Here is a 15,296-nt window from a genome sequence, read left to right on the forward strand (position 1 = left end):
ATGGTTTGTGCTGTTCACTGTGATGAATACTCACGCTCTCCTCTCAGTGAAGATGGCGTCCATTCCCTGGGCTTCACGGTCATTCTGTACCTTCAGCTGTCCCACACACACAGGGAAAGTTTTATACTCCCCTATCATAGTGAATCCTGGATGTATTCACTCTATGGAATTACATGACAAGACCATAAAGCACAATGGCACATATTTGTTGTATTATTGGATGTGGCGGTTAATATATGGACAGGGTATTTTAATAAAAAAAATACCTCAAAAGCACCACCAGAATGTAAATATTACTTTCATTTGTGTTTTGTTCATGACTCTCGAGCAATGTTTTAGAGCAGAGGTTCCCAACCCTGGTCTGCATGGCCATGGGAAGTGGTCTGCGGAATTGCCCAAAGCTCAAATATGTAAGGTTGTATGAATGACTCATCAACAAAACAGCTGGCTATTGACTGAATCTGTTGATTGCTTGACTGGTTTGGAGAAATTTTCATTTTGCTAAATGTTTACTGGTGCACAGTTTTGCGCGCAAGAAAAGCGTTGGCAGGTTGAGAGCGAGTGGTGCGCGGGTCCTGAAAGGTTGGGGAACCGCTTCACATTCCAGGAGCTTCACCTGTGTTTCAGGGGCTTGACTGTGTTGTGCAAACGGTGATTGGCTGCCATCCTCACTCACCATGTTGTATTCCTGCTGAACCTCCTCTATATCCGTGTTGGTGTTCAGCTTGTCAACCAGCTAATTGGGGAAAAACACAACAATGTATTTTTTTAACATAGGTGCTACAAATCTGGCTCATAGTAGTTGGGTTTGTATCGCTTTACAAACCTGCACCTGGTATGCTGTATTCAGGAGACATAATAACATTTTTACACCTAACATATATAAATAGTGAAAAGACAGCTTGGCTGTTCTAGAAGGGCTAGACAGCTGGCATTTGGCACATCCAAATCTATGCTTGTAAATAAACCATGGAGAAATTTGGCCACCAAAATTTATGGCCCAGAAATTGATTGCTATATTCCAATGCAGCAGCAATGCCAATGCAGCAAAAGGCCACTAGGAAATCGCTACACCCCGCTCCACACACCACACTGCTGACGGTGGAGGTTGATTGACAAGAAAACACAAGTGAAGTCATGACCCAAAGTGGTTGATGATCTCTTTCCAATGATTGCTGAGTCTATTACCTTCCTCTTGGTGGAAATTGTGTCTGTGTCTGTATATATGTGTAATAACAGCCATATAGGGTTCACGTGGGGATTGGCTTGCCGGTCCTGCTTTGTAGCCAATAAGGGTTGAGACAGGGAGCATGGCCCCGGCGTGATCACGGCATGTCAGCAGGGGTGATTGGCCTGGCCATTCGGGGCCCCAGCTAATGGGGAGCCGGATCAGAGGCGTGGTCCCGGGATTGACAGGGAACCATCGAGAACGGTCAAGGCTGTCCATGGAGGATTGGCTGGGGGGTACCACGTGACGAAGGGATGAAGAGAGAGAGAGAGGGAATGATCGAGAGCAGACTTGGGAACGACAAGAGCAGGGTCACGCGCGTACAGGGGCTCTGGGTGCCACATGCGCGGTGGGGACTTGGTGTGAAGTCTGCCCTCTCTCCGTTGTCTGCCAGCAACGGAGAGTGTGTGAGTAAAGTGTATTTGTGGAAGTGGAAATAAAAAGGACTGATTCCGAAGCCGTCTCTAGAAGGATTATTACATATGGATGGCTTAATGAACGAATCTTTGGTGATAGCCAGTAGGCTTGCAAAGTACCATCGTCTTAGATAAATAAATTTCGTGTGAGCCAGCCGCATTAAAATAATGATCAGCCATGGCAGAAGTATTGGTCCTACCGTGTTTCAAATCTGCCTTATGCTCACGAACACGGTCCGAGACATGTCGCTAGTTTCCCCAATGTAACTGCTGCCGCAGATACAGCTTAGTTTGTAGATGCCGGGATATTGCATGTCAGGGATCTTGTCCTTCACAGATGGGATCAGATCACGAATTTTACGTAGTGTTAAATCGGACCTGGATCTTCTGTTGGTTCATGATTTTGGAAATCTTTTTGGTTACCCCTGCTATGTATGGCAGGGTGATGGTTTTGATTGGATCCTCAGATGGCTCCTTCCTCACGGTTGGGGTGATGGCTTTGCAAATTGTGTAGTCAGAATATCCATTTGCCTTGAGAGCTTGGTGCATGTGTTTGAGTTCACTGGTTAGGTGTTCATGGTCGGAGATACATTGAGCTCTATGGTGTAGCGTTTTGATGAGGGAATTCTCCTGGGATGGATGGTGGTGGGAATCAGGTTTTGTAGTGATTTCATGGCGGCCCTTTGCTGCATTGACATTGCTGCTGCATTGGCATTGCTGCCCCACTCATGCTGCTGGTGCTGCTGATACACTTGGGCTACGCCCATCTCCAAACCTTTATAAACAGTTTGCCTTTAGAGGCTAACCCCTTTTCCTGATGACGACCGCTTGTGTTGCGATCGAAACGTCGTAATATTTTTAGTCACTTTATTTTTATTATTCTTTTTTCTATCTACGTGACTTTACCGAAAGAACCAAAGAATATGAATTCCTGCAGTCACGAAAGTTAAGTCAAAATTTTAACTGATTGCTTTTATTCATGGGACATTACCAGTCTAACTTCCTAAATCCTCCAAGCCTCATGCTAAACACCTGAAAATATAAAGCCTGCATCAATAGTGAACAAAGAAATGTGTTTGTCTACGGCGTGTGAGAGTTGATAAACCCAAAACCAGTTACTCGTACATGATGACGTACATAAGCAGTCGCTAGCAACTGGGAGGAGTGAGTGCCTCACGTAAATTCAAATGTTCTACAAGAGCTTGAAAGCTAAAATTGTACTCATACAGCCCAGTCTATGCTTCTCTTTCTTCGTGCCATATCCTCTCAAATTGCATCCATTTGTTAAAAAAACGACTTACGTCACTTAATTTTCTGACTTCTTATACGTATAATTCTCCCAGTCACCTAGAAACAAAAAAAGTGTGCGGTCTCCAAAACTGGGTACAAAAATTGTGGTACCATTGAATGTTTTAACCTCATTCTACAATCATTTGTATCCGAGAGGTTTGGAAAGGACCGAATAATCCCGTTGTGCCATCTTATTTGCAACAACTCAATTCCTGGGACACTGTAAAGAGGGTGACACAGAAGTCACTAGTACAGGGAAGAAGGGTAAACAAAGATTAATCACACCTCTGAGGAGTACCTCCGATTAACACGGTTGGCTACATACAGTGTGCAAAAGAAGGTCAACAAACAGTACATAAATTTCGATTTAAAGCTTTCATGACTGCAGGGATTCATATTCGTGGTTCTTTGGGTAAAGTCACGAAGGGAAATAATAAAATAATAAAAATAAAACTATAAAATCGAAACGTCGAGAGAATTTGATTGTTTTATTTTTATTATTTTATTATTTCCCTTCTACGTGATTTTACTAATATTCAGTACATATGTAATATTGTAAATTACGGCGGGAGACAGCACACTTTATTAACACTTTCCTTTGCCACAATAACACGTGTGGTCACTACAGCTCACGCTACACGTTCCACCCGGCTACACACACACGGGCTCTCCAGCCCGTAGCTTCCAGGGGAACTTACAGACCCACCCCAGCTTGGGTTTGGATCACGACCACTGGGTCCCGCAGCCCGGCCCTCACACGGACGTCCGGCCGCGGGTCCCAAGGTCCCGCCTCTGAGCCACACAGGGTCCCGGCCCTTACAAGGACAGCGGGACTAGGGGTCTCAGGGCCCTATCTCTTCCTCCTCCGTCTTCACTGGTTACCAACTCTCCGAGCGCCCGCGCGCATCGCCTTTTATAGTCCTCCGCTCCCGAGGGGACGGAGCCTATGCGGACCGCGATGTGAGCACCCACTCTAGTTGACCAATCACCCCGCGCTGCCACACAATCCCTCACTGTCAGCGCGCGTCACCAATACACAGCCAATCACCACGCGCTGCCACATGATCCCTACTGCCAGCGCGTATCACCACTACACATACATAACGAATCACTCATAACTTCACCCAGGCTGTCAAAATGGACTGCGCCAGCAGGGGGCGCTAGACTCCCTGGCAAGAGAGCAGTGAGGGAGGCCGCAATAAGTAGCAGTCGTGGGATAATGAATCACTGTTGCCTTGCATTGTCAGTATCAAATAAATACAATATTTGTTATAAGCGTGTTAACTGGTATTTAGGTTTCTAAAGAGAAAACAAGAAAATATAATAAATAATACATATACAGTACATTCCTTTCTTTTATTTTTATATTATATCATTTCAACTTGTCACGCAGACAGTATTCATTCACCTTCAAAGAGAGAGAATGACTCAAGAAGCACGAAGAGGACCACTTACAAGTGAGAAGGCAGCCAAGCGGTGAGCCGGCACTACCAACAATTTCCCAAGCTCTACAGTTCTCTATATATATGTTGGTATTATCAGACAATTAATGAGTGTTTACATGTCAGAAATCCAAAGCACCCAGAGAAAACCCACACGTTCGAGGGGGGAAAAGCTCCATCCCATACAGACGAGGGACACGTGGGGTTCACATTTCCTGGTGAGCCAGGGAATGGCATCACCTCGACGCTCACGGGGAGTTTGGCAACATTTGTGCGATCCACTAATCCCTCGACTCCACAGTACAGGATTACAGGCATGCACCACCACCGCAAAGCTATATTAGACACACGTTAATTATGATAAAACTACAGTGTGCTGTGAATGCTCACATTAAAAATGATAAACGTTTCACAAATCTAAATGGCCTACAAGTCTCTGAATTTTCAACTCTTCTTCTGTAAATGCCACCTCACCATATTGTAGTCAGCCAGTTCACCCTGCTTTTCCTTTATCTCCGATGCCAGAACTTCCGCCCTATTGAAAAGGAACAAATTTAATTCATGAAAAAATATATATAGTGCTTGACAATGTTAAACATGCAGTAACAATTTGAGGTTCAAGAGGGTAAGTGAACTGCAGGTTCTTAGGTTCAAATCTGGGCAGCTACTACCCATGATTAAAAACTGGGTTGTCTAGTACAGTATGGGGAATCGATGGTCTCATACCCGGTCACCAATAACCGCACAGAACAAAAACACATTATAACTATTGTGAAATGGGTAATGCAGAAAGGCCTTCAAAGGTGCTGTGGAAAATCGCTTCTGTGGACCGTTCTCTGACACGTGGTTTGTCGCACTGCTCTGTGAAATGTATGGATTCTTCATCTAGTGACATAACGCCAATACCATGACGGGTATACATACATTAGGGAGAACTACCAGCATATTTTACAACTCACTGTTACCACAGAGGCACTTTAACATGTTTATGAGCTCACCTCTTCTCATAGGCCAGGTATGTAGAATTCTCCTGGTTAAAGTTGTCAACTTCTTTTTGAAGCTTGTTGTTTTCAGCAATTAACTCATTCATTTTGCTCCTGCACCACACACACATGCATCACATCAGTTAGCATTAACAGTGAAGAATTAGACTATGGAATGTGCCCACATCTAAACGTCTGCACCACAATAAGATTGATCATTTACTGCAAATGTATACAATTGATTCTCCAACCAGAATTCCCATTACCAATTCCTTGCACAGAAAGTATAAACTGCGTGCAAAACAAACTCCCAATTGTTCGTGAGGTCCTTTTTTTCAAGGCCCTTGAACTGTTGCAGTAGCATGATTAACACTGTAACAGGCAGTAAACATAATCATCATAATTGGAATTTGTAATGTGCCACAAAGTATTCACTTACTCTGAGAGAGAGAGAACGACTCAGAGGCGCAATGAAGAACCACAGACAAGCGGGAAAGGCAGCCAGGTGGTAAGGGGGTGCCAAAAAGTGCCCGCCTTGCAGTCCTCTACATATGAAGATGTTATTGGCCAATTAATTCATGTTTAAATGTGGGAGTAATCCGGAGCACGTAGAGAAAAGCGAAGTGTGCGAGGGGACAACTGTAACCCATAGAGACTTAACTTGGTGGCATTGACATATTTGCTATTCTGCCTTTTCCCGACAAGCCAGGGCATGACACATTGATGCCCACGATAAGGGAGTTTTGCAACATTTGTGCAATCCACCAACCCTTGCCCACAGTGCTGGATTACAGGCGTGCATCAATAAACATATCAATGGTTCAATTATGTCATTTATCAACAGGTCACTGCCAGATTTATTTTATAAAACTCCACATCGGTTTCTGAACTCCAGAGCTCACAGCCATGATTAACCTATGATTACCAATCTCTTGTATGCATATACACAGCACACCACTGTACACTGCAGGTGAGTAACTGGCCAGGTGGTCTCAGCGGTAGAGCGCCCAGTGCACAGTCAAGGTCGCAAGTTCAAATCCTGGTTTGGGGGGAATTGACTCAGCCCATTATCCCTGCTTCGGGACCAATAAAATGAGTTCCACTTTGTGCGAAAGTCAACAGTGGTTGTCCTATGTATAGACTAGCCACCCACCCCACCCACCCAACCGCCATTGGAATATGGAATTTACACCACTGGCTCTGCAGGGCTGTAAACTGGAGATTAGCACCGATGCCTCAATGCTCATTTGAGCAGGAGATTCACTTTGACTTGTTGACACTGGACGCACCTGATAGTTGGTAATAACGAAGAGCCGTACTGTGGAGCGTTAACAAGGACTGGAGTTGACTAACACTGCTGTAAACAGTATTCAATAGTCTTACCTTAATTGACCAAGGAAGTAAGACTTGTCCATAATTTGCCTCTGTGGTCCTGGAAACAAAGCTCAGTTTTAATTGCATTTTTTTAACTCGCATCATGTGTGGTGTCATAGGTACCACTAATAACATCACGACAATTAGCACCTCTGCGGAAAATGCAACACCCGCTGCCAGGCTGTGATAATGTAGAAGCTGTTGTCTAATTCAAAATCTAAGTGTGAGGAATGAGGTTTACAGCGTGAACGGTTTTGGAAATGTAAGTAATCTTTTGCAAATATTTTTAACTGCGAACCTAATGCAAAGTAACCAATAAATCGTGTAAAATTATAGGGTAGAATCAGGTTCCCCGTTTCAACCTTTGGAAGCTGTTTTCATCCCGCTGAGGCCTTCACGAGTCACAGGGCGGTCTGCCACGCGAATCTGTGCTCCCAGAAGCCCGGCTCCAGCACCACGAGCTTGGGTACCTGGGCGCGCCGCTGTTCCCGGCGGCATCTGCCAACACAGCGAAGGGCACAGCCGGTCTGACCGGACTCAGTGGGCTGTACTATAGCAGTACAGCATTATATACAGTACAGCATTCTTCAGTCAGCCTAGGTCTATTATAAAAACTGTGTAATATATTGCAATAAAGATGTACACAAAACTACCAGATCTCAGTATAAATCAATCTTTCCTGCCACACAGGCCACTGATGACAATTTCCGGACTGACAAGTGGCAGCCCTACTCATGAAGCAGCACTGTGTGAGCAGGCAAGTGCACCAGCAGCCCACTGCATGGGTGCATGATGAGCATGTGTTTTGGTGGTATATAACATGATATGGTTTCATTGGTATGCGTGGTGTCACAGGGATGTGTGTGCATGTGTGGTGTCATAGGTAATGTGTGTGGTGTCACAGGTGCGTGGTGTCACAGGTGTGTGGAATCACAATTGTGTGTGTGTGGTATCGCAGCTATGTGAAGTGTCACAGGTGTGTGTATGGTGTCACAGGGATGTGTGTGTGGTGTCACAGGTGAGTGGATGACATTACAGGTGTGTGTGTGTGTCGCGTGTCACAGCGGTGTGTGTGGGGTGATCGTCTTGCTGGTGCGCGTTATCTGTCGGTGTCGGGTGGCACGCACAGCAGTGCCGAGACGAGCCATGGGGCGGATCCCGGTGGGGGGTCGTGTAGCAGGCCCCCCTGGGGCCCCGCGCGTCCCAGGCCGGGCGCTGCTCCCGGGCCGCCTCCCGCTCGCCGTGTCGGCACGAAACTCGCTCCTGGGTGGACGAGACAATCAGCACCAGCGGCACAACTGTACGCATGTGACCGGCATGCATGTCAGGGCAGTGCCAACCTCACTGCACCTAATATAATTCAACGACAAGCACTCAGCTCGACTGATAATCCAGCACTAACCGATTCAATGCAGTCAGTCAGCAGTGGTGAGTCGCCTCCTTATCACTCTTTTATCGCTACTACCACGACGGTTACTGTTCCCGTGAACTTGTTGAAAAGTCTTTTCCCATCCATACTGTGTTTAACCACCATACTGCTGGCCACAACACTCACTCAACCCATGAACACACTTACCCACTCACTCACCCACTCAATCATTCACTTACTCACCACACTGCAGAGCTAAACACTACTCGTTTTACTCTTTGGTTCTTTCGGTAAAGTCACGTATAAAGATAAAATAACAAAATAAATAATAGCATACTACGACGTTTTGATTGCAACACAAGCAATCATCATCAGGTATAAAAGAAATAGCAACAAAAATCTAACCAGAAAACTATAGACAGACATATAAGGAGACAGATATCACAAAGATACACAGAGAGAGAACACGCATCGGCACAAAGAGAGAGAACGTCTCTACTCGTTTTGCTCCTTTCCTCACACTGCCCAACTTTGAAATTCCTTCCTATCGTCTCTTTTGCCAAGCGCAAATAAATGTTCTCAAGTTAAGAAAAGTGTTAACTCGTGTTTATTACAAGTCTCTTCAGCTACACACATACATCAAACCACAGCAAGCCAGTCTTGTGATTCCTCCACGAGCTCCAAGTTCAACAACAACAGCAGCCGCCATTCGCCACTAAGTGGTGGTGACGTCACGAGGGCGCACGTTAAGGCCACGTGAAGTGTTGAACGCCCACTGGCAGGTCACGGGACAGACCCAGCAGGTGCCATGGTTGGAATAATATCGATGACTGCCCGATGCACCACCTGTGCCCCCGACTGTGCCAACTTGTTGTTTTAGCCACCCGGCATTCCGCTCGTTGTTGTGAGCGTCGCTCATCTGCCCTCAGTTGTTGTTGGAGGGCGACTGCCTCCAACTGCCCAGTAGCGTCCTTCACGAGCCTCCTCCACAGAGGCCGATCTTGACACTGCTGGTACCAGTCATCGGCAAGTCCACTCAGCTCCACATCCTGTACCACATCACTCCATAGCTCCAAGTTCACCGCCAGTTAAACACTCATCACCTTCAAGATCCTCCATGAACTCACCCCCTGCCTTACCTCTCCACTCTCGTCTCACTCTACTCCCCTGCACTCACTCTCCTACCTCTCCACTCTCGTCTTAATCTACTCCCCTCCACTCAAGACTCCTACCTCTCTATTCTTATCTCATTCTTCTCTCCTTCACGTGTCCTAAACTCCAACAAACGAGGACTTATTGCAAACACCTCAACCAACCTGCACTCAACAATGGGTCACTCCTCTACTGTTAACGGCATCGCTTGGAACGGGACTCCCTTCCACCCGCCAGCCCACCCCAACCCAAGTCCAGGCTCCGTCTCTCTGTTCACGACTGTTTTACCATCTTTTAAGTGCTTCAGTTTGCACTTTACACGCACAATCCCCTCCCTTGAGTTCCCATGTCCCCCACGTTATGGACAGCGCCTTGAGAAGCATTAGGAATCAGCAGGAGCCATGATCAACCCAGTTAGTCCACGTTTACAAAGTATCAATCAACAAGCAATCATGTTTTTACGTCTGAGTGGCCTTGATTAGTGAATGGGTCAAATCGTTAGCCGTCGCGGTGTGAATGACAACGCCGTTCGTCGCAAGTGGTTGTCACACAAGTCGCTGTTATATGCCACATCAAGACATTGGAACCACGAACGCGGTGCCAAGTGGCACCGACAACTTGAGAGGTCTCCACTGGATGAAGGCCTCCCAAGGCCACCGCTCTATAAACAAACTGCTTTGTATTGCTGCGCTCTTGTCGTGTCCTATGGATAGGCTCCCCGCCACAGGAACGTGGAAATGCCATCACTGGCTCTGCCCTGACTGTACTGACACGCGGTTACATTGAGACGCGTGATGGTGGAGAGTCAACGCGGTAAGCAGGCGGTGAGTAGGCCTCGCCTCGCCGTGCTCGCCACTCGCACGCAGCTCGCGCGACTCACATTGCTGCTGCTGCTGCGGCTTCGTAAACCACGCGCCGCCGGGGGTTTCTCCAAATGCCCGAAGAGTTTCTCTGGAGACGAAGAAAACTTCGCGACTGCAGGAGGCGAGGTTCGTATTAGAACCGCGACTCAGGCGTCAGGGCCGTTCCCACGGCAACCAGGAGCGGGATGACGTCACTGCCGGGTACATGACGACATCCGCTAAACCCGCGCCTCGTGACGTCATCTTCCGATACCACGCACCGTGACGTAGGCCTACCGATGACCACATCTCGTGACGCCATCCGCTCACACCACGCCTCGTGACGTCATTCACGGACCGTGCACCTCGTGACACTTCACCTGACGGCTCGTAAACCCTCAGCTGCGTCACGTCGTCTGCTAATTTCGTGTACGCAAAGCTGAGGTTCGTTGCTCCATCTCCACAGGGGGCGTCCTCTGTCGCTGTCTTGCCTCCTTTTGCTCACTCAGTTTTTGGTCTTGAGTCTTGACCATCGGCCATCGTCACATTGTGGTGGAAGTTCCACATGCCTATATAATTGTCACATCCCTATGGACATTCCACATCCCTATGAGCCAGGTGCCAGGTGGCTATGCATATGATAACCACTGCTTGACTTCCCCCACAAAGTGGTATGGGCCGAGTAAAACACACCCCCCCGCCCCCCACACACAGAATTTGCACTTGCAACCTCCCGATTGCAAGTCCCTTGTAAGGAGGAACTACGGACGAGCGGGCAAGGCAGCCACGGCTGTGAGCCGGCGCCAACAATTACCCAAGCTCTGCGGTCCTCTATACACGAAGGGGTTATCGGCCAATTAATAAGTGCTTACGTGTGGGAGGAAACCGGAGCGCATGGAGAAACCCCATACGTGCGAGGGGACAACCCTCTATCCCATACAGACGGAACAGGTGGAGTGCACATTTTGCCGTAACGCCTTCTGGCGAGCCGGGATTTGCTTCCTCCTCCCCCTCCTCGACGCCCACGGAAAGGGAGTGTCGCAACACGTGTGTGATCCACCCATACTCGCTGCCTCCGTCGTGTGCTGGACTCCAGGTAGGCGCTAAAGCCGCCATGCCAAATACCCATCTTGTGGGTCCGTGGCAAATTTCGCTGAGCGCCAACACTCGAGAGGGGGCCCTGCAGGGGGTTGTTTGGCCTGGGTGCCGTGGTGGTGAGATGTTAATCGCTTCCCCTGGTATACAGGAGGTCGTGGGTTCGATCCCGACCATGACGCCTGTGTATTTGTAGTTCGCATTCTCTCTCCCCATGGTCGCGTGGATTTTTCTCCAGGTCCTCCGGTTTTCCCCTCCACATTTAGAAACATGCGCTTACAGTATTTGGCTGCTATAAATGTCCACATTGATAAACCACTTCGTTGAGCTATCATTTGTGGCCCATGTCGCTTACAGTTCAATGGGCCTTCCCCGGTAAAATAAAAATAGTTAGCTAGTCAGACACATGTCGGAGGATATCGGAGAATCCTGAAAAATAGTTCCAGACATACAAGGCAACAGCACTCAAAACTCAACACAGATAGCATCAAGAATCCGTTGTAACTGTCAACCGAAGTGACATTCCCTCACCGCCTCACAGCCATTGCCTGGAACACGTGGTATTCTCAGGCGCCAGTCTCAACCCTTGCTGAAGAGGGGTGCATACATGACGATGTATTTGTAGGGCATTTGGGTGCTTGCTGATAGCTGCTGGTGAGGTTAAAATAGCTTCACAATCGCTAAAATACGTTTTGTTGACACCCAGAGATTGGACAGTGGAGTCACGTTATGCAGATATATTACGACAAAGGCGGATCACATTCACCACGACACGCTGAGCGCTGCTTCGTCGCATCATGGTTCACATTGCACATCAATGTTTACATCCAGCAAGTCATCCCCATAACATGACACGTACAATCAGTAACAGTTGCTTTGATTTCTGATCAGTTATTTTGCTCTGATTTCTATTTGCTTCTTTGATGTGCTTTGTTTCCATATTGTAGCTTTTGTGATTTTGATTCTTAAATATGTTATTGTTAGTGTTCACGTGAGGTTAGAAACACTTAAGTCTGTCTGTGCTCTCCAGTTACCTGGGTGAAAAGTGGACTAAGTTATTGGCCAATCCTGGCCGAGCTGGCTCAAAAACGCAATAAACTAACTAACGTGACCCGAGTCGCTATTGCAGAATTAGACTCTTTCCAGGCCTCGTGAGGTCTCTCCCGGTTAAAGAAACTTGAGTACATTGTTTTCATCACATCAAAATAGCCCTGGAATATACGATTCATATATCATGTACTACTAACATTCCGTAAATTCCATGTTTATAAAGTGACTCCATGTGATCATATGAACAATTTAAAAAACACAGACTCGTTGAGATTCGACCACTCGGTTTGTGGCTCGCGGCCACTCTAGATCCGCGCGTCACCATCAACCATAAATGTTTTTACACGGACCACGCGCACCCATAACATTTTACAGACTTACAACCACTCTAACCACTCTAACGAATGCACCTGCTGTCTTGATTAGCCCTGAATAAAATATAAGACTTTAATATTTTAAAAAATCTAACATCAATGATGTATTTGACAATTCAAATATATGTAATTGTCATGTTATTAAATGTCATTCTTGTTAACGTGAGAAGTCAATAAATATCTAAGTGTGTGATCTCCAGTTGACTGGCTGAAAAGTGGTGCTCTCCTTACCCAATCCTGGCCAGCCTGGCTCTAAAACTCGATAAACGATCATCGCACCTCCAATCCGCATGGTTGGCTACGTAAGATACAAAAGAACTTCAACATACATACAAATATATAATTCATTTGTGCAATGGGCAGCAACAAGAAATAGCTGCTTTGTGAACACAAATTTACGCGACAGTTTCAAGGGGGCCACTTCCCCATGGGGGCTTTGCGGCACGGGGTTGGGGAGCCACTGCACTCGGAGATGGCTGAACCCCCAAGGGATGGCACTCGCGGCCGTAAACGAGGTGACGGGTCACGCCGCCGCGTCCCGTAGCTCCCGGGTCACGATCAGAGGTCGGCCACCCGGACTTCAGAGTTCCCCAAGCTGACAAACGCTCACGCTGATGCTGCTGCTGCTACAAGGCCGACCACGGCACGCTGGACCCACAAACGACGCCCGGTGGAGCTGTTCGTCTACGGCACGCGGGCCGTTCCAGGACTACTCACTTAGGATCACTTGATCCCGTGCGGCCCTGCCACTTGAGCGTGATATCTAGCGGTCGCCGCAATCACCGAGACGCACGTGCAATTTGGAAACCGTGATGTGATATCGACGCGTTAGCGGCGGTGGCATGCATGCAGAAGAGCCGGTATGAAGTCGATTCGTCCTTGCAGCAGCACACGTTCGATGCCCTTTGTTTCCCCTCTGCAGAAGTGTTGCGTTGTAGGAATAGGAAGCATCCTGAAAGTGCGGGTAAACACGTGCGTGTTTGGTGTTCAGAGAAGCGCCGGTATACAATACCGGCGTGTACCGAAACGTTTGCTCCTCCGTGCGTTTGTGAGAGGAAAGGAGGCCCAGGCATCGCATCGGAAACGATAAATAGAAGAAAAAAGTCAAAAGTTATTTCCTGCTCACATTGGGCATTGAGGCATTGGTGCTAATTTCCCGTTTACAGCGCTGCAGAGCCAGTGGTGGAAATTAGTCTCATGGTGTCTACCGATAGGACAACCCGCAGATATCTTTCCCCACAAAGTGGAACTCATTTTTATCGACCCTGAAAGGTTAATGGGCCAAGTCAAGCCCTTCTACCAGGATTTTAACTTCCAATCTTCGCTCGCTCTATGCTGAGCAGCCACCTGGCTGGCTTGGGGTAAACCCTCGTTCGATGTTGTGCTATTACCGGATAACACCACGGTGAGTGGTGATACGTGGTTGCCTATCAGAGGGTCATCACCGTTTGTCCGCTACACGACCAGGTTGGCCGTGCTGGCCGTTTGTTCAACGGGCTGCGTGGCCGCGGGGCCCTCCCTTGTCGTGGCGAGCCTGGCCAGGAGCCGCCTTGTCGTGAGCACCATGCACGAGGCCAGCAGCACTAAGGCGCGTGTCGTGACGCCGTACACCACCGTGGCCACGAGGATGATGCCGCCACCGGCGAGGAGGACGACCGCGACCCCGTGCATGGCCGTCCAGGCGGCCGCCCCGGAGTTTCTCTGTTGCGCGACAACGAGCATCGCAGAGCCCGCGATGACGCCGCCGGCTCCGCTCAACAGGAAGATGATGACATCGAGGCCTCCTCCGTCCATCAGGAAGCTCACGGTTGACCTCCTATAGACGAAGCTCATGTGATGCACGGTGGAGATGACCAGCAGCTTGAAGACCACCAGGAAGCTCCACATGCAGAGGAAGATGGCCGCGCCAAACTGCCAGTTCACCTGGGCGTACGAGACGTCGACGATGATGACGACGGCCCCGATCATGCAAGCGACGGAGAGACCCACCGACGCGAAAAAGCACAGGGTGGAGCTCCGGGGCTTCTCAAACCACCAGAGGTCCACGTCGCCCTCCAGGGGGTCCGGGTTCGGCGGGGGCGCAGCGCCGCGGCCTTGCGGGAGACCCCCGCCGTTGGCGGCCGCCGCATCCACGTCGGTGTCGGTGTCTCCTGCCGGCTCGGACATGGCGCTGTGGCGCTGTCGCGCTGCACGGACAGGGGTCGCACGCGCACTCGGTTGACACAGCGGTAGAGCGAGCAGACCACCACCTCGATCCTAGTATCTCTCAACACCACTTGTCGTAGCCTTATGGATACTAGTGTGGCATAAAATCAACAGGTGGCTGAAACCACTGCCCGAGAGGTTATTCTCTTGGACCCCATTTCACGAACATCACCGAGGTCACTGATAACAGACCATGGAGCATATTAAACGAAACTAGTTTTTACTCGTGTAATTTCCCGTTACATGACGGATTCATGAAAAAAATATTTCATGAAAAACACGACAATTTAAAGATTTTATTGCATTTCTCTATTCGAAAAATGTTTCTATGTAAATCACCTTCATCGAGCTATATGAAAGCTGTTACTATTTATTATTGATCGGAAGGGGAGAGGTCTGTGTTCACGAATTTTCACAAATGTTCACTCTAACTGTGAGCAAAAGTGATCAAAGTGAAACAGCAGAGTTATAAAGCG

The 15,296-nt window shown here is 48.3% G+C and overlaps 2 protein-coding genes across 3 annotated transcripts in view; both read right to left on the minus strand.

Moving 5' to 3' along the window:
- Positions 1-10,304, minus strand: part of IFT74 (intraflagellar transport 74) — a 47,127-nt gene extending 36,823 nt beyond the window's left edge. Inside the window, exons 1-8 of one of the 2 annotated variants that reach the window (XM_078867495.1) lie at positions 10,135-10,304; positions 7,861-7,996; positions 7,096-7,231; positions 6,743-6,791; positions 5,375-5,473; positions 4,851-4,911; positions 677-736; positions 35-96 (exon numbers count right to left, since the gene is read on the minus strand). In XM_078867495.1, the coding sequence (XP_078723621.1) occupies positions 35-96; positions 677-736; positions 4,851-4,911; positions 5,375-5,473; positions 6,743-6,791; positions 7,096-7,231; positions 7,861-7,996; positions 10,135-10,136 (605 nt within the window). In that variant the 5' untranslated portion in view covers positions 10,137-10,304. Of the gene's footprint in view, positions 1-34; positions 97-676; positions 737-4,850; positions 4,912-5,374; positions 5,474-6,742; positions 6,792-7,095; positions 7,232-7,860; positions 7,997-8,740; positions 8,760-10,134 lie in introns of those variants that run through there. The other variant, XM_078867496.1, reaches the window with a different exon arrangement.
- A 3,766-nt stretch (positions 10,305-14,070) lies between these two features.
- TMEM125 (transmembrane protein 125) lies at positions 14,071-14,781 on the minus strand. The gene has a single exon (XM_078867834.1). The coding sequence runs from the start codon at positions 14,779-14,781 to the stop codon at positions 14,071-14,073; it is 711 nt and encodes a 236-aa protein (XP_078723960.1).
- Between the last annotated feature and the right edge of the window lie 515 nt (positions 14,782-15,296).

Source organism: Lampetra fluviatilis, chromosome 24 (assembly GCF_964198595.1).
Source record: "Lampetra fluviatilis chromosome 24, kcLamFluv1.1, whole genome shotgun sequence".
Lineage (NCBI taxonomy): Eukaryota > Metazoa > Chordata > Hyperoartia > Petromyzontiformes > Petromyzontidae > Lampetra > Lampetra fluviatilis.